This window comes from Muntiacus reevesi, chromosome 1, assembly GCF_963930625.1.
Source record: "Muntiacus reevesi chromosome 1, mMunRee1.1, whole genome shotgun sequence".
NCBI classification, from domain to species: domain Eukaryota; kingdom Metazoa; phylum Chordata; class Mammalia; order Artiodactyla; family Cervidae; genus Muntiacus; species Muntiacus reevesi.
Genome location: NC_089249.1, coordinates 198,533,369 through 198,561,339, shown reverse-complemented (window position 1 = coordinate 198,561,339; position 27,971 = coordinate 198,533,369). Strand labels below are relative to the sequence as shown.

General features: G+C 50.2%; 2 protein-coding genes across 5 annotated transcripts; one reads left to right on the top strand and one right to left on the bottom strand.

Moving 5' to 3' along the window:
* The first annotated feature begins 225 nt into the window (after window positions 1-225).
* Window positions 226-11,867, top strand: FSD1 (fibronectin type III and SPRY domain containing 1). The gene is made up of 13 exons (XM_065918023.1): window positions 226-343; window positions 1,297-1,392; window positions 1,539-1,670; window positions 2,672-2,773; window positions 3,611-3,633; window positions 3,836-3,957; window positions 4,516-4,725; window positions 8,517-8,615; window positions 9,429-9,588; window positions 9,942-10,021; window positions 11,201-11,452; window positions 11,562-11,650; window positions 11,757-11,867. Exons 1-13 carry the CDS (start codon window positions 329-331, stop codon window positions 11,865-11,867), a joined length of 1,491 nt encoding a protein of 496 aa, XP_065774095.1. The 5' UTR covers window positions 226-328.
* STAP2 (signal transducing adaptor family member 2) lies at window positions 10,181-22,922 on the bottom strand. Of its 4 annotated transcripts, XR_010660872.1 has the most exons (14): window positions 22,696-22,921; window positions 20,246-20,317; window positions 19,998-20,120; window positions 16,660-16,716; window positions 16,068-16,168; window positions 15,493-15,627; window positions 15,128-15,197; window positions 14,936-15,038; window positions 14,728-14,802; window positions 13,327-13,482; window positions 13,148-13,240; window positions 12,990-13,064; window positions 11,287-12,757; window positions 10,184-11,005 (listed from the first exon to the last, which is right to left on the bottom strand). XR_010660872.1 is itself a non-coding variant. In XM_065918024.1 (13 exons), the coding sequence occupies exons 1-13, from the start codon at window positions 22,795-22,797 to the stop codon at window positions 12,615-12,617; spliced, it is 1,305 nt and encodes a 434-aa protein (XP_065774096.1). In that variant the 5' UTR covers window positions 22,798-22,921; the 3' UTR covers window positions 10,184-12,614. The 4 variants fall into 4 exon arrangements, 3 of the variants coding, with proteins under 3 accessions (XP_065774098.1, XP_065774097.1, XP_065774096.1); XM_065918024.1 differs by having other exon boundaries at window positions 10,184-12,757; XM_065918026.1 differs by lacking the exon at window positions 19,998-20,120 and having other exon boundaries at window positions 10,181-12,757; window positions 22,696-22,922.
* Between the last annotated feature and the right edge of the window lie 5,049 nt (window positions 22,923-27,971).

The window sequence follows — 27,971 nt, the reverse complement described above, 5'->3', positions numbered from 1 at the left end:
TCACAGGGCAGTTGAACCCAGGAATCCTGCCTCCCAGTTCTGAGCTCTCTCCAGCTCAGGCATCATTAGCAATATTTCCTACGACGACCCAGGCTCTGAGGGTCTCGGCCTTCCGCGACCCCAGCGCAAGAAAGACTACATTTCCCAGCTTGCAGCGAGGGGCGCGCCTGCGCGCTGCGGCCAGTGATGGAGCGCTGACTGGGGGCACGGCGGCGGCGGCGGCGAGGGCTCGGCGGGCCATTGGCTACCGGCAGCGGCAAAGGCAGCTTGGGGACTAGAAGAGCGAGTGGGGCCCGCGGGCCGGGCCGGGACAACCTGGGCTGCAGCCATGGAGGACCAGAAAGTAAGACCCGGGCGGGGCAGGGCGCGGTCCGAAGCGGGGGTGGACGAGAGGAGGGGGACCAGGTGATGCCGCAGCGTCCTCCCAGCCTCCCCCGACCCCAGCTGCTCTGCGGCCCAAGCCCCACCCTCGCCGCAACCACGCCCGGATCTCGCCCCCATTCTGGACGCCGCAGCCCCCCACCCTAGCCACGACCCACATCATCTTGGCCTGAGTTTAGGCGCATCCCCTTCATGGCCCCCACGCCCCCCCAGTATCAGGGACCCAGCCTTGACTCCATCACCCACGCCTTCCATCGGGACTGCGGACCAGGTGTCCCGACCCTGACCACGCCCCGCCTCGGAGGGCGCCCCGCCAGCTCAGCACAGGTGACCCCCACCAATCCCGTGCCCCCAGAAAAAGGACCCGTGGGAGGCCTGGGTTAGGGCTGCAGGCCCTAGAAGCACCCACCCACGCCGGCCTCCTCTCCCGGCATCCCCTCCCCCAGACCTTCTTACCTTTCTCCACTTACCTGATTCCCTAGCGTCTCCCCTTTTCCAGATGAACCCATGTTCTGCGGGCATCCTTTTCCTCTGGGGTCTCTTTCCCGGAGTTAGCTCCTTACCCCAATCATGCCCCTCCCCCTCAGGATATAACTACCTGGTTGAAAGCTTTGCACTCAGGCAGACCTGGCCAGGGCCCAGGGTCTGTGCTTCCTGAGAAGTTCTCTCAGAGCCTCAGTTTCCTCCGCTGTGAAATGGGCGGGCTCAATGTGCCTGATGCCTGCTGCTGCTCCCTGAGGGCTGTAGGGCCAGAGCTCCACCCAGGGCCTGCCCTTGGGTGGTGCCCAAGCTTTTTGGCACAGTGGCTCCCACATCCCTTCCCTGGATCCCTGGAGAACAGAAAGGGGGAGCTTCAAGTCAAGGAGCCCTGGCCAGGCTGAGGGACTTCGTTTGTGCATGCTTCCCTGGGGGCAGGAGGCTCTGAGGAAGATCATCACAACACTGGCTGTGAAAAATGAAGAGATCCAGAGTTTCATTTACTCCCTCAAGCAGATGCTGCTGAACGTGGAGGTGAGGAAGTCACCCCTGCTCCCAGGGTAGGGGGAAGGGCAGCTATAGAGGTAACCTGCCCTTGGAGACCCTGGGCCTTGCTGCCTGTCTGAGCAGCAGCTCAGTGGCCAGTCCCGGCCACTCTGACTTCACCTCATCTCTCCAAGGCAAACTCGGCCAAGGTGCAGGAGGACCTGGAAGCCGAGTTCCAGTCCCTCTTCTCCCTCCTGGAGGAGCTGAAGGAGGGCATGCTCATGAAGATAAAGCAGGACCGCGCCAGCCGCACCTATGAGCTACAGGTGTGTGTGATTTGGGGCGGGGGGGTGTTCTCCCAGACTCCCTCCCAGACGCCATCCCCTCCACACTCCCCAGAGCCCGACCGGCCTCAACGTCTTCCTCCGAACCTGCTCCTCCTCTCTTGCCCCCTCCCAGAGGGGCCTCCAGTGTCCCTGGTGTCATGAGCCAGACCGTCCAGTGGTGTCAGCCACACCTCCGCTTTTCCCTGGGCTCTTCCCAGCCCCCTCCCTGGCCATGACCTATCCATCCCCCACCCACCTGCTCTCCCTCTTAATCCCTTCTCCCCTCCATTGCTGCAGCCCCACCTCTACATCTGGCTGTTCCTCCCCACCTGTCTTCATCTCGCACTTCCAATTTTTCAGCCCTTCCCACTGGTCCCTCAAATCTGAGGGCATCACTTCTTGCCAAACACCCGCTATGGCTCCTCTGGGGTCTCAGATTCCAAGCTGAGGTCTCAGATTCCAAGCTGGGGTCACCAGGGTGACAGCAGCACTTCCTGGGCCACCTCCTAGCCCCCTGGATGCCCATCCACAAGGAATGTGGAGCACTAGGCTCAGATTTGACCTAGGCATGTCTGCTGCTTTTTTAAAAATATTCACACACACACACACACACACACACACACACACACACACACAAATTCACTTATTTTATTTATATGGTTATGCTGGGTCTTTGTTGCAGCATGTGGAATCTTTAGTTACAGCATGTGGGATCTAGGTCCCTGACCAGGGATTGAACCAGGCCGCCTGCCTTGGGAGCTTGGAGTCTTAGTCACTTACCACCAGGGAAGTCCCTCCGCATGTCCATTTCTAAGGAAGGGATCCCCAAATGGTTCTGATGTCCTGCCCGCAGATTGGCCCAAACTCCCTCTCGCCTCCATCTCCCACCTGGAGTTGGAGAAAGACATGGTACCCCAGATCCCCAAGGCAATGAGGAGCCCTGGGAGGGTCTGATGCCGTTGAGTAAGGTGTCTCTTCTCTTGGTGGCATGGCACCTGCAGAACCAGCTGGCTGCCTGCACGCGAGCCTTGGAGAGCTCGGAGGAGCTTCTGGAGACGGCCAACCAGACCCTGCTGGCCACTGACAGCAAGGACTTTCCCCAGGTGGGCACCTCGGGAGCCAGAGTGGCCACCCAGATACGTTTGCATTTCAGATCAACTACAAGTAATGTTATACTGTGATTATGGCCCATGCGGTATTTAGTCTGAGTACATCCTAAACATCATTGGTAGGACATATGCTAAAATAAGAATTCTTTGTGGTAGATCTAAAACTCACAGGAAGCCCAGCTTGGTGCTCTGTGATGACCTAGATGGGTGGGACGGGAAGGAGGTGGGAGAGGAGTCCAAGAGGGAGCATGTATGCGTGTATCCACACAGCTGCTTCACTTTGTTGTACAGAAGAATCTAACATAACATTGTAAAGAAATTATACTCCAATTAAAAAAAAAAGAATGAATAAAATTTTTAGTATATCTCAAGCAAATGTTTAAGTATTTCCCAAATGTCGCCTGGGACATATTTACACTAAAATATTTATTCAGTATTTGAAATTCAAATTTAACAAGCAATTAATTTTTTAGTAATATGTTACATCCAATATTTAGTGTAAGTATATCTGAAATATTGGATAGGACCTCCTTATACTAAAAAGTATATATTTATTTATTGTTCATCTGCAATGCAAATTTAACTGGGTAGCCTATCTTTTCATTTGCTGAATCAGTCAGCTGTGTGTACTGGGCACTAGGCAAGAGGTGGGGATAGGGGTGGGAGCCTGTCTTTGCCTCCCATCCCATCAGGGTCCGGCTAAGGCTTTATGCCCCCGTGCTGGGGCACTTTGACACATGGACACCCGGCTGGGCCTCAGTCTTGTCTATGTAGTGGGTTTCTGATTCAGCCAACTCAGTTCTTTGGCTTTTGTTCTGTTCCTCTTTCTAGGCTGCCAAGCAAATCAAAGATGGGTAAGACGCTGGGACCTGGCTCCCACCCTATTGCCCCACCCCCATTGTGAAGGTGGGAACACCCAGGTGAGGGTCCCTTGCCCAGGGCACCGGACCACAACAAGGGGGAGGGGGGCCCCCTACACACACCTCGGGGGACTAGGCCCGGGCGTCCACCTCCTTCCCTGCAGTGTGCAGGCTGCCTCCACCTCCTTCCCTGCAGTGTGACAATGGCCCCCGCCTTCCGGCTGTCACTGAAAGCCAAGGTCAGCGACAACATGAGTCATCTCATGGTGGACTTTGCACAGGAGCGGAGGATGTTGCAGGCACTCACGTTCCTGCCTGGTGAGAGGGGAACTCACTGGATCGTAGGGAAAAAAAATCCCAAAGTGTAGGAAAGGGTCCCAAGACAAGGCATGACAATCAGAATAAGGCTGACAACCATTTGTGGAAACCGCAGAAGGTCCCGCCCTGACTTGGAGCCCTGAGGAGTCCCACCCCCCAGTGGGTGGAGCCACAAGGAAGCCCCACCCTGTGGTGGAGTCCTAAAGCATCCTCATCCACTAGGGGTGGAGTCCCATGGAGGCCGCACCCCAATTGGTAGCATTCTGGAAACTTACTACCTCTAAATGGTGGGATTCAGGGAAGCCCAAGTATTCGTTGGTTGAACCCTGAGAAAGCTCTTCTCTGCCCCACACCCTTTGGTGAAACCCTGAGGAGGCTCCACCCCCAGGCTCCAGAACCCAGAGAAGCCCCGCCCCTAATCCTAGTATCTAGAGGACGCCCAGACCCCAAGAAGGTCTAGTGTGTGGCAGGGTTACAGCCAGGCCCGCCCCTGCAGGCTTCCCTGTCCCCGTCCCCCGCCCCGCACCCTGAGACCCCTCTCTCCTCTGTCCTGGGCAGTGCCTAGCGCCCCTGTGATCGACCTGGCCGAGTCCCTAGTGGCCGACAACTGTGTAACCTTGGTGTGGCGCATGCCAGACGAGGACAACAAGATTGACCACTTCGTGCTGGAATATCGGCGGACCAACTTTGAGGGCCCGCCCCGCCTCAAGGAGGACCAGCCCTGGATGGTCATCGAGGGGATCCGGCAAACGGAGTACACCCTGACCGGTAAGCGCAGCTCAGCCTTCCCCATGAGTCCACCTGGGGCTTGTGGACCGTCCTCAAGGCTCTGCTGGGCTGATGGGGGGTAACTGATATAATAAGGAAAACCATGCTGGTGACAGCCCTGCACCATGTACTGAGGGCTTACTATGTGCTAAGCATTTTACCCACATGTAATGAGTGTGTTATTGTCAGCTTTTTACAGATGAGGGAACTGAGTGAAGCACCTGGAAAGGGTGTGCTCCATCCCTGTCTTATCTCTATGATCCATCATTCATTCATTCATTTTGATTTAGTCCCTGAAGGGTACCAAGCATTGTCCTTAGAGTAGTAAACACAGTGCCTGAGAACCCCTCCTCTCGTGGAGCTGGTGTTCAGGGAACCATCCTCCCAGGACCTGAGGATTTCCTTGGCACTTACACGAAAGCAGAAAGACTGGGGGAATCCATCCAGCTGGTAGGGGAGGGTCTGGAGGAGGGTAAAATCAGGGGTCCCTAATGAGTTAAGAAACCATCCTGAGCCAGGGGGAAGCCCTCAAGGGTGGGGAGAGTCTCCCTGACAAGATAACTATCACCAGGGCTCTTGGGCTATAATCAGCTAATCTGTAATTAGCATACAAGCTTAATAATAAGCATGCTAATTGCAGGAAAGGAAAGCCAGCAGCCAAGAAGTGGGCCTGAGAAGCTCTCAGCTTACCCTTTGCATGGAAATAAAAATAAACACATCCCATTTTTCCCCGGTCTTTTTTTAAAATTATTGTGGCAAAATACACATAAGGTAAAATCCACCACGGTCACCATTAAGTGTACAGATCAGCTATTCAGTGCATTCATAATGTTGTGTTACGATCACCCCCACCATCCATCTCCGGAACTTCTCAGCTTCAAAACTGAAACTGTCCCCATTAGTTTTTGTTATTGTTGTTGTTTGTTTTGTTTTTAAATTTTGGCCTTACCACATGGCTTGCAGGATCCTAGTTCCCTGACCAGGGATCGAACCCCTGCCTTTGGCAGTGAAAGCACAGAGTCCTAAGCACTGGACAACCAGGAAATTCCCCTGTCCCCATTAGACACTAACTTCCATCCCTCTCTCCCCAGTCCCTGGCACCCACCATTCTAATTCCCATCCCTGGGACTGTTACTACTCTAAGTACCTCATCTAGATGGAGTCATACAGTGTGCCTGGCTTATGTCACTGAGCATCCTGTCCTCAAGGTTCACCGTGTTGTAACAGGTGTTAGTTTCCTTTCTTTTTAAGGCTGAATAATATTTCATTGTGTATACACACACACACAGACACACAAACACACACACAGACACACACACACACACACACGGGGCTTCCTAGGTGACGCTAGTAGTAAAGAATCCACCTGCCAATGCAGAAGACTTAAGAGATCACCTGGAGAAGGAAATGGCAACCCACTCCAGTATTCTTCCTTGAGAAATCCCATGAACAGAGGAGCCTGGCAGGCTACAGTCCGTGGGGTCACAAAGAGTTGGACAGCCTGAGCACAAATCATATATATATACAATGAAATATATTTACAAAATATATATATATTTGTAGCTGTAGTGGCAGCTTACATAACTAGAGTTCAATACCAGAACCAGGAAGCTGACGTGAGTATAGTCTGCAGGGTTGATTGACTTTTCATCAGTTTTACCAGTTTAGCAAGCACTGATTTGCATGTACATGTGTAATCCTGTATGTAATTTTATCCCCTATGTAAATTTGTGTAACTACCACCACAATCAAAATGTAGAGCTTCTCCATCATAGGCTTCCAGATGCATCTACTTTACCCCTCTGAAACTTCCTGCCCCGAGGAATTCACTCACTATGGATTTTGGGCAGGAAGTTAAGTCCCTCACAAGACCTGTGATATTGAAGATGATAAATTCACTCACCTATGTAAATAACCCATGTGGTTATTTGCAATCCACCTACTATCTTGTTGACTATTTGGAAGACAGGAGGGTTTTGGTTAAGTTCTTATAACTTATATTCCTTGGGCCATCTCATCCTTATGTGAACCCTGCTCGGTGTGGGAAAAATGATTGTTAGGTTACAGACTAGGAAACAGACACCCACTGTGAAAAGTTGGATAGGTTCATGATTCAGAATCCAAGCCTTCTGGGTGGTAGTCTTAGCTTCCCTGGTAAAGAATCTGGCAGAGGGTAAAGAATCTGCCTGCAATCAGGAGACCTGGGTTCGATCCCTGGGTCGGGAAGATCCCCTGGAGAAGGAAATAGCAACCCACTCCGGTATTTTCACCTGGGAAATCCCATGGACAGAGGAGCCTGGCAGGCTGCACAGCTCATGTGGTCAGTCAGACACGATGGAGACAGTGTGTCAGTCAGACACACTTTCTACTTAGCGCTGGAGCAGTAGGTGGCGCTGCTGAGCAAACTGCAGAACTCAGAGAAGGGGATTTAAGAAAGCGTGAGGTAGTCTGGGTGGGCACCTGGAGAAAGTAACAGCCAAGTCGAGGCCCAAAAGAGAAGCCGGGGAGACCGAGCTCCAGGCCAAGGAACAGCCTGATCAAGGGCTCAGAGGACAGAACACTGAGCCTTTGTGTCTGGAACTAGTTAACTTTGCAGAGGGAACATCTGTAGGGAAAGGGGAGAAGAGGGATAGGGACTTACCCTGAGGGCAAGGGGACCTATGAGAGGTTTCAGAACATGGATTTCTGAGTGTTGTTTGGAATGCCCAGAGAAGGCATCCTGCAAGGAACACCCGGGGCAACTGGACACGTGGTCTGAGCTAGAGCTTGAGCTGAGGGTGCTCAGTGGGTAGGCAGATAGTGTCTTAAGGGTGAAGGGGCTGGTCTGAGCGCAGTGGTGTTTACAATTAATTGATCACAGCCAGTTACAGATTTCTTTGTTCCTTCTCCACTCCCACTGCTTCACTTGACTAGAAAAAAAAAAAAAGAAGAAGAAGAAAAAAAAAAAAACAAAAACAAAAAGGGTGAGCAGAGTCTTAGACTGAGTCACCCAAACATTTGAGACTACAGAGGAGCCTGCAAAGACCAAGAGGGAGCAGTCGGAGGGAGCAGTCAGTAGAGGGCAGTGCCATGACTGCCAAGGAAAAATGTTCCATGAAGGAAGGAGTGGTCAGCCAGGGGAACCTACTAGATGAGGACTGACAAGCCCAGAAGAGGGAGAGAGAGTGAAGCCACTGAGAGAGGTCTGGACATATCTCCAAAGAGGTTTTGCATGAGGGGGAAGACAGTTTGATAGTTTCTTTCATTTTTTTAAGATTAGAAGAAATTAATAATAACTTTTTAAAAGGATACTATTAGGGAAAATCTTTAAGGCACTGGTCATGGCTAGATCCAGGAGTTCCAGCATATGGCTCACTCAGCTCAGTTCTAGACACTTGTTGGCTCTGAGAAAGCAGACATTCTCAAGTAGCGTTGCCAACATGGTGGCAAATTTTCCCAGGAGTGGCTTCGTCCTAGTTGGCTAGTTCAGAGGAAAGAGGGACTCCGCTCACTCTATTATCAGCCAGAGTCCCAGGGCAGATTCTGATTGGTCAGTTTGGGTCATGTGCCTATCCCTGGACCAATTGCTGTGACTGAGCCTTAAAGCATCCTGATTGGCCAGTGTGGATTACAGGGGAGCCAAGTGATCCATAGCCTCACAGGTGAGTGAGGACAGGGATGACTTCTCAGGGTTACCTGGTCTACAAGATGCTCCTTAGAAGGAGGGGTGGTGGGATGACTGTGGGACACTTGGGCCTCTAATCTATAACTCAGAGAATACACAATGTTAAGCCCTCTCTGTTGCCTTGCAGGTCTCAAGTTTGACATGAAATACATGAATTTCCGTGTGAAGGCCTGTAATAAGGCAGTTTCAGGCGAGTTCTCCGAGCCAGTGACCCTGGAGACACCAGGTGACTGACTCCCGTACCTACCCTCGCTGTGACTCCATAACCACTCACTCCCAGGGCTCCAGGGACTGGTGTCTAATGAGAATCTTCTAATCAGGGTTCTGTGGCCCTTTTTGCCCTGGTTGCCGGGAAGCTCAGTGCTCAATCCATAGTAGATTCCTTAGCCTGAGTGTCTGGTATAAACTTGGTATTGTTCTTTGCATTTGCAGTTGATCGCATCATACCTGGATGGTTTTGACACACACACACACTCCCCCTCTCTCTCTTTCTCTCTCTAACTCACTCTTCAAAAAAAAAAAAAAAATAGCTAAGTGCTCTATAGAATTGGAAATAGGGTATCAGTACTGAAGATAGATTTCTTAGCCCCCCACAGTGATGATACCTTTGCATGTTCGGGTAGGAAGTCGTTGCTGCACTCTAGCTTAGCTCTGTCATGCTATAGCGCAGCCCCTTTTCTGGGATTAATCCCCAGTGAAAGCACAGGGCAGCACAGTGGTTTGAAAATGGCTTCAGACCTGGGAGACCTTTAAGCAACTAGCCCTTGGCTTTCACTCCTCTGGCTACATGTTCTGCCCGCTCCGCCCTTCCCCGTCTCGTCTCTTGGTGCTTTTCTGCCTGTTGTCTCCATCTCTCTCCATCTCTGAACCTTTATCCATTTCTCTCTCTTTCTCTCTCTTGGTCTTAGTCTCTGTTCCTTTGTTTCTTTCTGTTCTCTGTCCCTGTCATGGTCTGTCTTGGTCACTGTCTGTCTCTCTGTCTCTCTCTGTGTCTCTGGGTTTTCCCATCTCTGTGACTCCTGTGTCTGCCTGGCCCCAGCGTTCATGTTCCGCCTGGATGCGTCCACATCCCACCAGAACCTGCGGGTGGATGATCTCTCCGTGGAGTGGGACGCCATGGGCGGGAAGGTGCAGGATATCAAAGCTCGCGAGAAAGATGGCAAGGGGCGGACGGCGTCTCCCGTCAACTCCCCAGCCAGGTAGCCTGCCCCCTCCCCTCCCTGAGTCTCTGGTGGAGGAGATCAAGCTGGACATGGACATACAGAGTCCAGCGTGGTCAGGCCTGGGGTAGAGGGAGGGACATGGAGTGGGGGGAGCCCAAAGAATGAATGAAGGGAGAGGAATCTTTGAAGTGGGTTTTGATGGTCGAATAGGATTTTTCTAGATGTGGAAGGGCACAGGTATGTTCCAACATGAGATACCCTGTGTATGAAAAGGACCACACACAGTCCAGGAAAGATGAAAAGTTCATGGTGACTGGGGTGGACCAGGGAAGCCCTCCTATGGGAGAGGTGAGGTCTGAATTGAGACTTCCCCTTCCTGTCACCCACAGAGGTACTCCATCTCCCAAGAGGATGCCTTCGGGTCGTGGGGGACGGGATCGCTTCACAGCTGAGTCCTACACAGTGCTGGGTAAGGAGGAGGGAAGACCAGAGTAGAGAGAAGCCTGGGCAGGGCCCTGATGGGGGTTGGTGGGAGGGAATTCCTTTGGCTGGGGAAACTGAGGCAGGTGTAAAAAAAAAAAAACTTCTGTGGGAACAGTACCAGTGATGTGTTATTGTGAGGATAACAATCTTCCCATTGGGGGAATGGGAAGATTTGGGGCTGAGGGGTCATTGGGGGAAAGTCAGAACTTACGGATGTTCTAGACTGGGGAGAGCTGGGCAGTAGCTTAACGGGGAATTTCCTGAGGTCTGTGGAGTAGATGAGACCCAGGGAGTAGCTGAGACCCAGGGAGTAGCTGGAAAGAATAGTTGCCTGTGGCTAGCCAGGTTTGTGGAGGAGCTGAAGCAAGACACGGGCTTGGGGGAGTGGCTTAAGGTGAGTGGAGGAGCCAGAGAGAGTAGCTGAGTCTGAGAAGTGGAGAGAATGACTAGCGTGAGAGATATTGGCACCACAGGACTGATTGGCTACTGTGAAGGAGAAGCTGGAATCTGAGGAGGAACAGGAGTTCCTATAAATCACCACTGTCGTGAGAAAAGACCTTGAGAAAGAGGTCGGGATCTATGGAGAGGCCAGTGTGGTCTGTAATACCTGGGAGGTGATAAGAGTGGGAGATGAAGTTAGGGAGTTGCTGGGTTTTTAAATTTTTTTTATTTTTTTGGCTGTGCCGGGTCTCAGTTGCGGCACTCAGGATCTTTAGTTGTGGCATGCAAACTCTTAGTTGTAGCGTGTGGAATCTAGTTCCCTGACCAGGGGTGGAACCCAGGCCCCTGCATTGGGAGAGCGGAGTCTTAACCACTGGACCACCAGGGAAGTCCTGAGAGTAGCTGGTTTCCAGGACTGAGTGAGGAGCTGAGCTGTGGTCTTGTGGGGCAGAAGTGGGTGGAGAAGCTGCAGCGCAGGAACAGCTGGATGGGAAAATCGCTGAAGTCACAAGAATCTGGATCCAAGATCCTGGGAGGGTATAGATTAACTGATATCTCGCTGAGGCTTGGAGACTTATCTGGGCTTAGTCAGATACCTAGGGAGGCACGGGATAGCTGGGGACCGGGCAGTGTCTGGAGGAAAGAGCTGGGGTCTGGCTGCCCATTTTGAAAGGGCACCCAGGAGCCAATTCTACCCAGTCCCCCTGCCCGCCCCATCCCCCAGGGGACACGCTGATTGACGGCGGGGAACATTACTGGGAGGTGCGCTACGAGCCAGACAGCAAAGCGTTTGGCGTGGGGGTGGCCTACCGTAGCCTGGGTCGCTTCGAGCAGCTGGGCAAGACGGCTGCGTCCTGGTGCCTGCACGTCAACAACTGGCTGCAGGTCAGCTTCACTGCCAAACATGCCAACAAGGCCAAGATGCTGGACGCCCCCGTGCCTGACTGCCTGGGTGTGCACTGCGACTTCCATCAAGGTGATCCCCTCTGAGCCCTCACTGGCCTCTCTGGCCACCCTTCTCCACTTTTCTCTCTCTGCCCAACTACTCTCACCGGTCCCTTTGTCGCCCTTGCCCTCCACCCCAGGCCTCCTGTCCTTCTACAATGGCCGCACCAAACAGCTGCTGCACACCTTCAAGGCCAAGTTCACACAGCCGCTGCTCCCAGCTTTCACGGTGAGGCCTTGTCAGGGGCCCAGGGAAGTAAGAGCGGGGTGGTGTGAGGGTTGGCTTTCCTGCTGAGCCTGCCTGTCCCCTTCTCCCTGCCCTGACTGTCCCCCAGGTGTGGTGTGGCAGCTTCCATGTGACAACCGGCCTGCAGGTCCCCAGCTCCGTGCGTTGCCTGCAGAAGCGGGGCAGTGCCACTAGCAGCTCCAACACCAGCCTCACCTAGGCCCCTGGACTGCCCATCAGCGGGCAGATTTCGGGGGCCGCCTCCAGGCCTCGGCTGTTTCAGCTGGGCACCCTCCTCTCACTTGCTGCTTGGAGCCTTAACTCCTGATGGGGGGTCACTGATGGAGAGTGGGCATCTGGGTTGGGCCCTCCTCCACACCTCACCTCCTAATAAAGGTCAAACACTGGCCAGGCGGTGCTGCTGGTTTTTTGGGGCTAGGTGGCACTGGCTGTGCCCGGTCCTCTCCAGACCTCAGCTTTCTCAGCTGTAAAATGGGAAATTTCTTGGGAATTCCCTGGCAGTCCAATGGTTAGGACTCTGTGCTTTCACTGCACAGGGCTGGATTCAATCCCTGGTCGGGGAACTAAGATCTCACAAACTTGTTTAGTCCCCAAGTCAGGTCCAACTCTTTGAGACCCGACGGACTATAGCCCGCCAGGCTCCTCTGTCCATGGGATTTCCCAGGCAAGAATACTGGAGGGGGTTGCCATTTCCTACTCCAGGGGATCATCCTGATGCAGGGATTGAACCCATGTCCCCTGCACTGCAGGTGTATTCTTTACCACCGAGCCACTAGGGAAGCCCCCCACAAGCTATGAGGCACAGCCGTAAAAAAGCTGGGAGCTTTTCTTACAGGGTCAGGAGGCAGGTTTTGCTGAGCTGAGGACCACTGGGACCCTCTGTGGCAGTCATCTAACAGACCCCCACCCAGCCAAGCCAAACACAGCTCCTGGGGTCACTTGAGCTTTAATTCTGGGAGGAGGGATCCGCCTGACTGGTGTGTGGCGCTTGGAGACGGACCCGCTGGTCTGCCACGTGCTCGGCTGCCTGCTCCAGTGCCCGCCTCCTCTGCAGTTTCTCTTCCAGTTCTGCTGTCACATCTGCCAGCCCTGAGAATGAGGGCAGGGGTACCTGAGGCTCCAGTGGCACCAGAGACCCCCAGTCTAGGCTTTCCCTGCTTATATACACCCAGGACCACTGCAGCATAAGATGAAAATGTGTTCAGTGGCCATGAGGAACTTCAAGATGGACCCAGCAGAGCATTAAACCTAGCATGGAGTGCTCCAAAGTGTGACCACCTGGGTCCCCCACTTGAGAAGCCCTCTTACACTGACCCCTTACCTGTGGTGGGCGAGAAAGCCTGTGCTGAGCTGGCTGCCAGCTTCCTGGCTGGGCCACTGTTGAGGCCTTTGGGCTCTGCAGGAACAGACAGATGAAGGCTGAGGCCCACCCTCAGCTGCAAAGGGGAAGGGCTGGGAGGAGGAACCCCCACCCCATACCTGACTTGGGCACAATAGGTGGCTTTGGAAGCTTTGCCTGTAGCTTGGCCAACCGCCTGGGCTTCGGAACAACTGGTCGACTCGGGGAAGGCACTGTGTGGACAGAGATGTAGTATGTCACATCCGGTCACCAGCTTGCTACCCTTGGCCAGCTCTAGCCACCCCGGTCCCCCACCCACCATCGTCATTCACGTAGCTGGCAGCTGGGGTGTCTCCAATGGGGATGACATAGTTGTTATCCTGGTCCGGTAGTGGAGGCAGCTTGTCCTGACTGGGCGCAGGCGTGATGGATGTGGGAGGCAGCTGCTTAGGGCCACCCTTGGGGGGTGCAGGACCTGGTGGGAAACTGTGGTCACTGTCGGGGCCCAGGTGGAACAGAGACACGGGTGGGGATGTGTGTGTGCACACCTGCATACAGGCCTGTGTCTCCATGCATGTGTGTCTGGGCATGGCCTGTTTATGTCTATGGATGTGTGTCCTTGGGTAGCAATACATGGACACTGGGTGAATTTCGTTAAGTTGCATGTAAGTAAAGGGTTTCCCTGGTAGCGCAGCCTGTAAAGAATCCACCGGCAATGCGGGAGACCTGGGATCAATCCCTGGTTTGAGAAGATCCCCTGGAAGAAGGCATGACAACCCACTCCAGTATTCTTGCCTGGAGAATCCCCATGGACAGAGGAGCCTGGTGGGCTACAGTCCATGGGGTCAGAGAGTCAAACACAACTGAGGGACTAAGCACTGCTCAGTGAAGGGTTTATACTCTCGTGCATGCATGATACCTCATGGATGCTAAGGCATGTGTTACAGCACTTGTCTATATTAGTGTGTACACACATGTATCTGTAAAGGTCTGAATCTGTGCTCATGAGTGGATATGTCTGCATTTTGTGTGTACACACGTGGTTGTGACTTGAAGTATATATATGTGTGCTACATGGGACTGGAACTGTATGATACCCATGTTTATGCATGGGTGGAGCCACTGTTTACATAGGAACTTCTCATTATACAGGTGGACACACAGGTTTATGTTCATGAGTGGCATGTGTGTATGTATGTACATTTGTGTACATTGTACATACATTTGTGTATGTGTCATGCATGCGGGGTCCTCAGCATCTGCCCAGTCCAGGGAAGACCATACTGCTCATCCCACAGACCTTTCCACTCTTCTAATCTCTTCCTTTTGCTCCATAATCTGGACCACCTCCCAGCCTGATTTCCCATCTCTTCCTAATGAAATCCTTTGAGAAATTTAGGAAACACCCACTCTTCCAAGAAGACTCCCCCTCCCCCACTCTGCCCATCCTCCTCCTCTCCCCAACTCTAGGTTGCACCCCCACCCCCGCGCTCTCCCACCCCCTCGCCTTCCAGCCCCACGTTCAACCTCTCAGGATTGCGAGTGTGTGTGCCCAGCCCTGTCCATTCCCTACATAACCTGGAAGCACCTAGAGGACAGGGTCTGGGTACTTTCTGGGTCCCTGCAGCTCTAGGTACAAGACTGGGCACAGGTGGAGCCATGAGGGTCCTAGATCCTTTCCCACTCTGCCCCAGCGGCGGCCGCGGGGAGGGGGCATCACCTGGGCCGGGGGTGGAGGGGGCCGAGGGCGCCACCCACACACTCTCGCCATTCTCTTTATCCGCCTCCACGAAGCCTGGAACAGAGAGGGCGGCCTGGAGGAGGCACGGCAGCTGGGGGCTGACCCAAGGGTGTCCGGGTTGGGGAGGGGGCGGGAGAGGCGTGGACTGAGCCCTCCCCCCAACCGAGTTCCCTGAGGTTCTACCAACCTATCACTTTCTCATAGTCTTCATCTAGCAGGAAGGGCACCAGCGCCTTATTGGTGTGCGACACGAAATAGTTGACCACTGCTTCGAGCGAGGTGCAGCAGAACTGGGGTCAGAGAGGCGATGCTATCAGGGCCGGCGTGGAAGGGGCGCAGCCGACGCCGTTGCCTTCCCCGGACCCGGCCCAATGCTCACCGGCTCCTCCACGTCGATTACGTACTTGGCGCCCTCGCGCTTCACCTTGTAATGCCTGACCACCGGCGTCCTGACAGGGTAGGGAGCGAGTGCATGACCTGGCTGTAGGACAAGGAAGGGCCCGTCCCTCGCTCGGGCCCCGCCCCCAAGAAGGGCCTAACCCTGACCACCCCACGTCCTGGCGTGGCTCTCGGCGGGGGATTAGGCCCTCAAAAGACTCCACCTTCAATTCAAGAAAGACCTTTCTCCTGGCAATGTCCTCCGGGAGAACCAAACCCTGATAGATTCCACTGGGAGGCCCCGCCCACAACGTGACCACGCCCCTGTACCCGACGCCCCGCCCACCCGAAACCGCGCGTGCGCACCCATTGAGCGTCTGGAGCGTGGTGACCGACACGCCGCCCGCGCCGTCCCCACTGGGCCGCAGCAGCAGGTTCCCGCACTCGGGGTAGCGCTCCAGGAGCAGTTGCGCCTCCAGTCGGCTCACTTTCAGGAAGCACCTGGGGCGGGCAACGTCACTCACTGGGGCAGGCCCCGCCCCCAGAGATACAGCCACGCCCTCCCAACGTAACCCCGCCCCTGGGCACCCAGCCAAGCTCGCCTGTCTGTCACCTGGTCCCAGGAGACCCTACCTCACCCCTACAGACCCAGACTCTGCCTCTGGAAGCCCATGCCTGCCCTCCGGGAACGGAGGCCGACACTCAGAGCCCCAGACCCGCCACCCCGGCATCTAAACCCTCCCCTGAAGGCCCAGACCCGCTGTCAGGAACCTAGAACTGCCCCAGACACCCAGTCGGGCTCCCAGCTGTGGGGACCCAATCCCCACCCCTGCCGGGTGCACCGTGTACCCAAGACCCAACGCCAGGAGACCCCATTCACTGCCCTCCGCGGCCCCATGTTTCCCAGCCCGCCACCGTCCTGGAGACCCTCGGGCGCTTACGATGGCAGCTCGAGCGCACGGCGGGCCTCCTCTTTGGCCAGGGCCTCGGACATCATGTACAGGTGTCCTGGCAGCAGCGTCAGGTTGGACGGGACGCGGAGCTGAACCGGGATCGGGGCGATCAGGGAATGGGCGCCTGTGACTGCGTCACAGGGGGCACACGGAGGCCAAGGTGCGGATGTAGCCAGAATGGAACCCAGGTCTGGAGGGGGCTCCCGAGCCCCCTGACACCTCAGGGGCAGAAAGGGCTTAGAGAGGACTTCCGTGATGGGGGACGGACAGAGCAAATGCTAGCATGGAGGCTCTCAAACTCAACGGCCGTAGGGCCAGACGGGGAGCAATTGAGTAACATAGAAATCAGGGCTGTTTGCTAACATTCCTGGTTTTTAAACGACAGCAGCTGACTTTTAAATTTATAGCACTTTGTTGGCAAAACAAAACGCAGATGGTTTACACCTGGTTCAGAGGCTGCCAGTTTGAGACTAATGAGGAGGTTGAGAGGTTTGTCTGGGGAATGGAAATTTTAAAAAGGATTTCTGAGCAGGCCAAGTGGGGAAGGAGAGAGGGAAGGGCCGAGGTTGACCACGCTTACCTCCACTACTGTCAGGATGAAGCCTTTCCACATCTCACGAGACTCCAGACTCTCTACCTGGGGAGCAAAAGAAAAAGTATGCCTGGCTGAAGAGCCTTGGGCTATCCATCTGTGAAATGGGAGTAAGGAATAAGCATCCCTGTTTCCGAGGTTTGTTATGAAAATTAAATGTTGAACAGGTTAATTTAGAATGATGTATGAATATACGTCCTTAGTAATATGGGGGTACTATTCTTTAATGTTATTACATCAACGATTTTTAATATAATTAATTTATTTTGGTTGTGCTGGGTTTTCATTGCTGCACTCAGGCTTTCTCTAGTTGCAGTTTGCAAGCTTCTCATTGCAGTGGCTTCTCTTGTCGCAGAGCATGGGCTCTAGGGCAAATGGGCTTCAGTAGTTGTGGCACTTGGGCTCAATAGTTGTAGCGCATAACTGTTGCTCCACAGCAGGTGGAATCTTCCTGGACCGAGTCGCCTGCATTGGCAGGTGGATTCTGAGTCACTGGACCACCAGGGAAGTTCACATCAACATTTCAAAAAAAACGTAGATCATACATCTCCTATGTGTGAAACCCTCCCTTGATTTCTACCTCCCTCAAGGTAGAAACTCAGGTCCTCCTTGTAGCCCACAGGTCTTACATAACCTGCCCCATCCCCCCCCTGCCCTCATTCCCTCCCTCTTTCCTCCTTTCTCACTCTGCTTCAGCCACTGGGGCTTTCTCACTGTTCCTCCAACATTCCAGGCACAGTTCAGCCTCAGGGCCTGTGCACATTCTGTTTCTACTGCTGAAGTTGTTTCTCAGATCTCTATACTGCTGGCTTCCTCACCTCCTTCAGGTCTTCAATAAGAAGACCCATTCACACTTCTTAACATCGCAGCCCTGAGCCCCCATCCCCTTTCCCTTGCACTTGTTTCCCTAGCATCTGCCACCATCTAATACTCCATCTTTTTACACATTTTTATTTTTTATTGTATGATTCCACCATAAGACTCAAGAATGTAAACTCTACAAAGGCAGGTATTTCTTTTCTTTTCTTTTTTTTAAATTGAAGTATAGTTGATTTATAATGTGTTACTTTCAGGTATATAGAAAAGTGATATATATATGTATTTTATATATGAGATTCTTTAAAAAAATTTTTTGGCTATACCAACTAGCATGTGGGATCTTATTTCCCCAACGAAGGATGGAACCTGCACCTCCTGCATTAGAAGGTGGAGTCTTAACCACTGGACCACAGGGAAGTCCCTATGAGATTCTTTTTGAGACTCTTTTCCCTTATATATTATTCTAAAATACTGAATATAGTTTTCACTGTAGGTCATTCTTGCTTATCTATATTATATACAGTAATGTGTATATGTTAATCTCAAACTCCTAATTTATTCCTCCCCTCCTTTCCCCTTTGGTAACCATAAATTTGTTGTCTATGACTGTGGAACTATTTCTGTTTGTATGTAAGTTCATTTGTATCATTTTTTTCTTAGATTCCACAGATAAGCAATATCATGTGGTATTTGTCTTTCTCCTTCTGACTTACTTCACTCTGTATATAATCTCTAGGTCCATCCATGTTGCTGCAAATGGCATTATTCTGTTCTTTTTACTGGCTGAGTAATATTCCACTGTGTGTGTGTACCACATCTTTTTCAATTCTTCCATTGAAGAACATTTAGGTTACTTCTGTGTCTTGGCTCTTGTAAATGCTGCGTTCGATTCTGGGTTGGAAAGATCCCCTGGAGAAGGGAAAGGCTACCCACTCCAGTATTCTGGCCTAGAGAATTCCATGGACTGTGTAGTCCATGGGGTCACAAAGAGTCAGACACGACTGAGTGACTTTCACTTCACTTCACTTCATGAACATAGGGGTACGTGTATCTTTTTGAATTATTGTTTTCCCCTGATATATGCCCATGAGTGGGACTGCAGGACCATATGGTAGCTCTATATTTAGTTTTTTAAGGAACCTCCATACTGTTCCCCATACTGGCTGCATCAATTTTCATTCTCAAAAACAGGGCAGGAGGGTTCCCATTTCTCCATACTCTCTCTAGCATTTATTATTTGTAGACTTTCTGATGATGGCCATTCTGATCAGTGTCATTGTGGTTTTGATTTGCATTTCTCTAATAGTTAGCGATGTTGAGCATCTTTTCACATGTCTCTTGGCCATCTTTATGTCTTTGGAGACATGTCTCTTTAGATATCCCATTTTTTGTTTGAGTTGATTGTTTTTTTGATATTGAGCTGTATGTATATTTGGGAGATTAATCCTTTGTCAGTCATATTGTTTGCAAATATTTTCTCCCATTCTATAGGTGTCTTTTTGGGTTCTTTTGCTATGCAAAACCTTTTAAGTTTAATTAGGTCCCATTTGTTTATTTTGTTTTTATTTCCTTTACTCTAGGAACTGGATCCAAAAAGATACTGCTGCAATTTATGTCAAAGAGTGTTCTGTCTATGTTTTCCTCTAGGAGTTTTATAGTACATGGTCTTACATTTAGGTGTTTAATCCATTTTTAGTTTATTTTTGTATATCATGTTAGCATAATTAAAAGCAGAGACATCACTTTGCTGACAACAGTCCATAAAATCAAAGCTATGATTTTTCCGGTAATCATGTACCAATGTGAGAGTTGGGAAGAAGGCTGAGAGTCGAAAAATTAATGCTTTTGAATTATGATGCTGGAGAAGTCCCTTGGACTGCAAGGAGATCAAACTAGTCAATCCTAAAGGAAATCAGCCCTGAATATTTACTGAAAGGGCTGATGCTGAAGCTGAAGCTCCAAAACTTTGGCCACCTGATGTGAAGAACTGACTTACTGGAAAAGACCCTGATGCTGGAAAAGACTGAAGGCAGGAAGAGAAGGGGATGACAGAGGATCAGATGGTTGGATGGCATCACTGATTCGATGGACATGAGTTTGAGCAAGCTCTGGGAGTTGGACAGGGAGGCCTCGTGTGTTGCAGTCCATGTGGTTCACAGAGTCGGACACAAATTAGCGACTGAACATGATATTAGAGACTGTTCTAAGCACAGGAATTTTTAATTGTGTTAGTCACTGCTGTGACTAAGAAGAGTGTCTGGAACACGATAGGTGCTCAATGATGTTAACTGGAGACTGAATGATGGCAGTTGTGGTCCTTGTGGATCAGATTGTGTTCTGGGCACTTTACACACATTATCTCATTTTTCATTTGTAGAAACTAAGGCCCAGGGAGGTTAATGATTTGCCCAGTGATAAACTCTATGTTGACTCTGTGCTGGTATGTGTTAATGGTGGGTGTGACATGGAGGAATGGTCTTCCACCAGCCCCTCCTTAAGAGACTTACCTTGAACTTGATCTCCTGGTTCCGAAGGACCAAGCAGAAGTGGGTGCCAGGGTCATGGGAGTTCCCCGAGGGAGCCTCATCTGTGAGCTTCACAAAGCCTCCTAGATCTAGCTTCTCCACATGCTGAGAGCACAGAAGACAGAGTCTGAGTGTCTCATCCCCTCCAGCTAGGGCATCCTGTCCACACCCTCTGTTAGGTCCTGGGATCAAGGGCAGGCCAATTCTTGAGGCTTAATTTCCATCCTTACCTTACTGTCCCGATTGTTGTTGTAGAAATAGAGAGTCAGGCCCTGAAGGCCTGCCCAGAACTTCTTGTAATCCTGTGAACCAGAGGTGAAGAAAGAGAGGGAGGTGAAGTGGCAGAGCTGGGCACCTCCATCCTTCTCTACCTCAGGACCTTTGCACCTGCTGGGCTCTTTGCCTGAACATGCTTCTCCCAGATCTTTACATGGTTTCCTTCATCACCTGCAGCCACCAGGGCAGCCCACAGAGAAAGCAGAGACACTAAAATCTTCCGGAGAAGAGAAATTAGCACCCTCAGGTAGAGACAGACCCTGGGCCAAGAGATTGCAGAGGAGGAGAGAGGACTTCAAATTGCTAAATCGGGGAAGACTTCCCGAAGGGAGAAGTAAATTAATGAGTCCATAAAGGCTTCCCTGGTGGCTCAGATGGTAAAGAATCTCCCTACAATGCAGGAGACCAACGGGGGCTCGACCCCTGGGTTGGGAAGATCCCCTGGAGAAGGGAATGGCTACCCACTCTAGTATTTGGACAGAGAAGCCTGGTGGGCTACAGTCCATGGGGTCGCAAGTAGTTGGACATGACTGAGTGACTAACTTTCACAATGAGGATAGCTCTTATATTGACACTGATCATCTATCCATCGAGCCACCTATTGATTCATTCATCCATCCATTCTTTAATCCACTTATGTACTCACCCATCCATCCATCCACCTGTCTACAGGCATGCTTCATTTTATTGTATTTCACAGATATAGTGGGGTTTTGTTTTTAAACAAATTAAAGATCTGTGGCTATCCTGAGTCAAGAAAGTGTCTACTGGTATCATTTTTCCAAAAGCATTATTTTAAAATTAAGTTATGTGCATTGTCTTTTTAGGATACAGTGCTATTCCACACGCCCTAGAGCCCATGCTCTGCCACAAGAAAAGCCACTATAATGAGAAGGCCGTGCACTGCAACTACAGAGAAGCCTCCCCTGACTTTAACTAGAGAGAGCCCTCGAACAGCGACAAAGACCCAGCGCAGCCAAAAATAAAGAAGTAAATAATTAAAAAGAAAGCAGATGATTATGAGCTAATTTTTAAAAAGATATAGTGCTATTACACACAACAGGGTACAGACTAGTGTCGACATAACTTTTATAAAGCACTGGGAAATGAAAAAAAATTCATATGGCTCACTTTATCGCAATATTTGCTTTATTGTGGTGATCTGGCACCAAACCTGCAGTGTCTCCCAAGTATATTTGTGTTTATCCATCCTTTCACCTGTCTGTCCTGGAGATGGACATGGCAACCCACTCCAGTACTCTTGCCTGGAGAATCCCAGGGGCAGAGGAGCCTGGTGGGCTGCTGTCTATGGGGTCGCACAGAGTTGGACACGACTGAAGTGACTTAGCAGTAGCAGCAGCACCTGTCTGTCCACCCACCCACCCACCCATCTGTCCATCCATAGATACATCCTAGATACACACATACATTTGACTATCATTTCCTGAAGAACTGCTGTGTGCCAGGCACTGGGAAGAAAGCAGTAAGTGAACAAACTCATCTGCTTTGTCATACACCAGTTGTGTGTCACCCACTGAATGCTGTTTAAGCTCTTTGTGCCTCAGTTTCACCACCAATAAAATAGCAGATAATTATGGTACCTGCCTAGGACTTCCCTGGCAGTCCAGTGGTAAGACCCTTGGCTTCCACTGCAGGGGGTGTGGGTTTGATCCTTGGTTGGGGAACCAAGATCCCTTACATGCTTCGAGGTGTGTTCACAGATAAATAAACTCTCTTTCTTAACCCCTGAGATCTCCTGCCTCTAGTGCTTTCTAGGCTGGGGAGGATTTGAATGCATGAAGGCAGAAGGAAAGGAGGAAACTTCCAGGGCAAAGGCAGGGAAAAGGGTGCTTGGTTTGGGTCCTAGTGGGAGATGAGGGTGGGGCTTAGCGGATTGGAGGGGTCGAGCTTTACTCTGAGAAGGACACACACACATACACACACTCACACACTCATTGGGCCCCTGACTGGCATCTGGTCCTGTAGGACACAGCCCCCAGTACCTCTCACTCTCCCCACCTGCAATCTGTATGGACCTTGACCCCTGTGGCTAAGGTTCACAGAGTTAGCTCAGGGCTGGGGGAGGAGGGATGCGGGGGTGGGGAGTGGTGTCAGAAGACACCCCCCCTACTTCCTGGAGGAAGTCCCCAATCCTGTTTATATCTGAGATTCAGAAAGAGACCAATAGAGCCAGGCAGGGAGAGACACAGAAAGAGAAAGAGCTCAGATCAGAGTCAGGGAGAGACAGACAGACAGACAGAACCTTTCCCAGCCCCGAGTCCATGCCTTGCCCCAACCAGCACCCACCCCACCCTCCTCCGCAGGCTGGGGAGGTCTAGGTTCAGAGAGGTGCCGCACCTGCCCAGGGGCCGTCCAGCAGTGTCAGCTCCCCAGCCCGTCTTACCCGATCTCGGGGCCCCTTCTTCTCCAGGAAGCTCTCATGGTAGTGCGAGGGTAGGGCACTCTTGGGCTTGGGGACCCGGGGCGGGCTAAGGGCCAAGGCCATGACGGGCCAGGGTCCTCGGCCCGGCCTGGCCTCTCCCTCCAGCGGGTGCCCCAGCTGAGCCAGGAAGCTGAGAAACAGGTTCCAAGGGAATTTCCTCTCTTCTGTCAGCTCCAGAGCTCCCTCCCCTGCCAGCCCTGGGCGGGGGCTGGGCTGGGCAGGTCCAAGGATTCTAGGGAAATCCCGGTCTCTCTGGTCCCTGCAAGGAGTCAGGGAGTCAGGGAGGCCTGGTTGGAGTCAGGGAACAGAGGAGGGAGCTGCCGGGGGGTGCTGTTGGTGTGATGTGGGGGCATCAACAGGGGCACTTGCCTAAGCAAAGGTCTGGAAGGGAGAGAAAGGGATCTGGCGCCAGAGCTGTGAAGGAATGAGACTAGAAAGTGACACAATTTCCAGGAGGCCTGTTAGGCTGCCTGGACATTAGAGAAATCTGGCTTGTATTTATCCAAAAATCTTGCAGAGATTTTGACAGGAATAGCACTAAATCTGTATATATTAGTTGGGGGAGACTAGGCTTTTTTTTTTTTTAAATTTTAGGCAGTGCCACAAGTGGGATCTTAGGTCCCTGACCAGGTATGGAACCCACACCCCTCTGCATTAGAATGTGTAGTCTTAACTACTAGACAGCCAGGGAAGTTCCAAAACTTGATAACTTTTGCATACTGTGTTGAGTCTTCCAACCCAAAGACATGGTCTTTCCCTTTTTTCCTTCCTTCCTTCCTCCCTCCTTCCCTTGTTTCCTATTGAAGTATAATAATATTATGTTAGTTTCAGATTCTCTTCATTTATTTAAATCTTTGATTTCTTTCATCAGTGTTGTATAGTTTTCAGTATCCAAGTCCTGTATCTGTTTGGTTAGATTTACATCTAAGCGTTTCTTTTTTTCTTTCTATTTCAAAACATTATAAGTGATATTGTATTTTCAATTCTTTTCATATACTCATTGTTAGCATACAAACATGCCATTGATTTTTGTGTGTTGATCTCTTATCCTATAACCTTTCTGAATTAACTCACTCCTTAGTTATAGGGGCATGTTTGGGAGATTTCTTGAAATTTTGTACACAGATCATGTCATTTGCAAATAGGGTTAATTTTCCATTTATATCCCTTTTATTTCTTTTTCTTGTCTTATTGTAATGGCTAGCACTTTCAGGACTCTATTGAATCAGAGTCATGAGAGTGAAGGCCTTTCCTTGTTCCCTGTCTCAATAGGAAAAGCGTTACATCTTTTACCATGAAGTACAATGTTACCTGAGGTTTGGTTTATGTTCTTCATCAGGTTGATGTAGTTTCCCTCTGTTCCTGGTCTGCTGAGAGTTTTTATTATGAGTGGGTGTTAAATTCTATCAAATGCTTTTTTTTTTTTGCATGAATAGATACGTTCTTGGGACACGTCTTCTTTCACTTGTGTATTAGTTTTCTGTGGTTGCTGTAATAACTTATCATAAATATAGAGAGCTAATGCAACACAAATGTATTATCTTACAGCTTTGTAGGTTAGGAGTCCTATGTGGTTCTCATGAAACTAAAATCAGGGTGTTGGCAGGACTATGTTCCTTATTCTTTTTTTCTTTTAAGTATTTATTTATTTGGCTGTGTTGTGTGGTGCATGAACTCCCTAGTTGTGGCACTCAGGCTTAGTTGCTCTGCAGTATGTGGGATCTTAGTTTCCTGACCAGGGATCAAACCCACATCCCCTGCATTGCAAGGTGGATTCTTAACCACTGAACCACCAGGGAAGTCCCTGAGGGCTGTGTTCCTTTCTGAAGCCTCAAAGAATGAATCTATTTCCTTGCTTTCTCCAGCTTCTAGCTTTCCCCATTCCTTCCTCCATCTACAAAGCCAGCAATAGTGGGTAGAAACCTTATGTTGTATCAGTCTGAATTTCTCCCACAGTCACCTTTCCCTGACTCTCTTTCACATTTAAGGATGCCTGTTATTATATTGGACTCAGTAGATAATCTGGGATCATCTCCTTATTTTAATGATTATTACTTTATTTTAATGTTTCCTTATTTTAATTTGATTAGCAACTGTAATTCCATCTGCAAACTTAAATCCCCTTTGCCATGTAACCTAAATATTCCTAGGCCTTGGAGATTTGGACATTGACATCTTTAGGGAACCATTGTTCCACCTACCACAGACTCTTTAATACAGTGGAAAACACTGGGAATATGGAAACAGCCCTGCATCCCTGGGATAAACTCCACTTTCTCATGATGAATACTTCTTTTTATATATATTGCTGAATTCTACTGATTAATATTTTTTTTAAGTTTTTTTTGTCTGGATTCACGAGGGATGTTCTGTAGTTTTGTTTATTTATACTCTCCTTATCTGGTTTTGGTATCAGGGTGATGGCTAGCTTCATAAAATGAATTAGGAAGTGTTCCTTCTTCAATTTTCTGGAAGAGATTATATAATGCATGCATGTATGCTAAATCGTTTCAGTGTCTGACTCTTTGTGACCCTGTAGACTGTAGCCTGCCAGGTTGCCAGGTCCTTGGGACTCTCCAGGCAAAAGTGGTGTTAATTCTTATTTGAACCTTTGTAGAATTTTTCACCTGGGCCTGGAGATTTCTTCTTTGGGAGTTTAATTTTTTTCAATTATTTTTTCCCAAACAAATTAATATTTTTATTAGCATGGTAAAAAAAATATGTTTTTTAAACACAGGAGATTTTGACCTCAAATATTTATTAGGTCCTGCTACTGAAATGAACTTGTAGCTAAACAACTTATGAACCATGATGATATCTAGTCCCTTTTGGGGGACTTTTAAAATTACAAATTCAATTTCCTTAACAGTTCTAGGACTGCCTGGACTTTATACGCATAGCAAAGATTAGCTTTGGGAATTCACTGAAGAACTGTAACTCTTCCTCTCCTGAACTATCTGGTAATGTTGATTATACCACCTGCCATTTAGGGGTGCCATAAATTGTTAATGGTTGATAAGGTCACAGTGGCTAATTTATCAAAGGCAATGGGGATTCATAGACGGATTTAGAGCAATGGAGGGAGGTGGTCATAGTTGCATTTTAGTAAGATTCCTCTGGGGCCAGGGTGGGAGATGTAAGTGGTGTGTGTGAATATGGAGGACTGAATCTCCAGGAAATGATCCAGATGAGAGATGCTGGAGATTCAGCCCTGGGTTTCAGAAGAGAGGCAACGAGAAAGCAGACAAGGCCATGGGCAAATAAACTGAGGCCATTTGAGCTCTGTTGAGTCTAAGCAGCTGTGTGTTGTCCTCAGTCGCGTCCAACTCTTTGAATCTCACGAACTGTAACCCACCAGGCTCCTCTGTCCATGGAATTTTCCAGACAAGAATATTGGAATGGATTGCCATTTCCTTCTCCAGGGGATATTTGCGACCCAGGGATTGAACCCATATCTCTTGAGTCTCCTGCATTGGCAGGCAGATTCTTTACCACTAGTGCCACTTGGGAAGCCCCCTAAGGGGCTGGGAGATGCCTATTTGATGGCTGGACCCTGGGTGGGTGGTGAGATGACTCCAAAAGGAGGTTTGGGCTGGACACAAAGTGAGTGTCAGGGAACATTACCTATCAAGTTAAGAAGAGAGAAACGGAATTTTCTTTGAGCCAAACTGAAGATTATAACAGGAAGCAGATTTTCTGAAAGCTCTGAGAACGGTTCCGCCTATTAGTAGGCATGGTCATATATATTTCATTTATGCATGCATGCCTGCTGCGTCACTGATTCCCTGACCATAGATTGAACCCACGCCCTCTACAGTGGAGGCATGGCTTCTTAACCTCTGAACCGCCTTGAGACAAAGGATCACACATCAAAATGACATACTGTTATTTACATAAACTTCACTAAGGATACATAGTCCAGAGTGAGCAGCAAATCATCATGACCCCTACAGAGCTGGGAAAGAACGCTGTTCTTTTTTTTTTTTTTTTAGAACGCTGTTCTTATAAGAAGATACATTGTCAACATTAGAAAAAAGAAAGGGAAAAAAAAAAAACAACACACACACACACAACATGGAGAAGGAAATGATAACCCATTCTTGCCTGGGAAATCCCAGGAACGGAGGAGCCTGGCAGGATACAGTCCAGGGTGTTAGAGAGTCGGTCACAACTGAGCACGCATGCATGGCTGATTCACTTCGTTGTACAGGAGAAACTAACACAACATTGTAAAGTATTATCTTTCAATTTAAAAAAAAATGGGGGGAAAAAAATAAAACGTTAGAAAAAGAAAAGAAAAGAGATCTTTACTGTGAAGCAGGAGATCCTATCTTCCCATCTTTGAGGATCTCTGGTTAATGTGTTACACAGATTAGGGAGAGAGGGAGGGAAGAGGTCCAAACAAAGAATTGTTGTTTACTTTTTCTTGTCCTGCCTTAAAATGCAAATCTTATTGCAACATGAGTAATGATAATCACTCACATTCCCCAGCTCTTACTATATGTCAAGTCCTGTTCTTTAACAACTCTGAAGTACGAATTGTTATCCCCATGAGGAAACAGAGAGGTGGAGACACATGGCCAAAGTCACAGAGCTGGGAAATGGTAGAGCAAGATTTGGAGCTAGGTTCACTCTCATTACAGACCACTGTGGCTGGACAGCCCTGTCCCTAACAGCCTGTCCGCTCTTTCGGACCGGCATCGGGTACATTCACCTGTAGCTGAGTCCAGCCAAAAAATTGCCCTGCAGCTGGAGGGAGCCTCTGCCCAGGGCTTTCAGCCCTGCCTGGGGTTGGGGAGTGCCAGTGCTGGGAGTTGGCCCTGCGCCTCGGGGCAAAGGTCCTGGGACAGTGACCAGAGACAAAAGAGCAGCAGCTGTCCCGCGCACGTCTAGCCAGAGTCCGCCCACGTGCACCGCGAGCTGAGGGTTGGGTAGGAGAGGTGGGGGCGGGGTCTCAAGGGGGGTTGACCCGAGAACTGATTGGTTGGTTGAAGACCCGAACCTACAACGGATTGGACGCGTAAGGCCCGGGGCTCCTGCTGACTGGTCGAGGAGGAGCAATTTAACGCTTGATTGGCAGGAGGGATTCCACCCTCTATCGTCTATTGGCTGAAGATGAAATAACCCAGTTATAATTGGCTGGTGGGCTCCGCTGCGATCCAATCAAGGCAGTCGAGGGCCGCCGGGAGGGTGGAAATTAACCCTTTAGAGAATGCTGCCCGGCTTGGACACTTTAG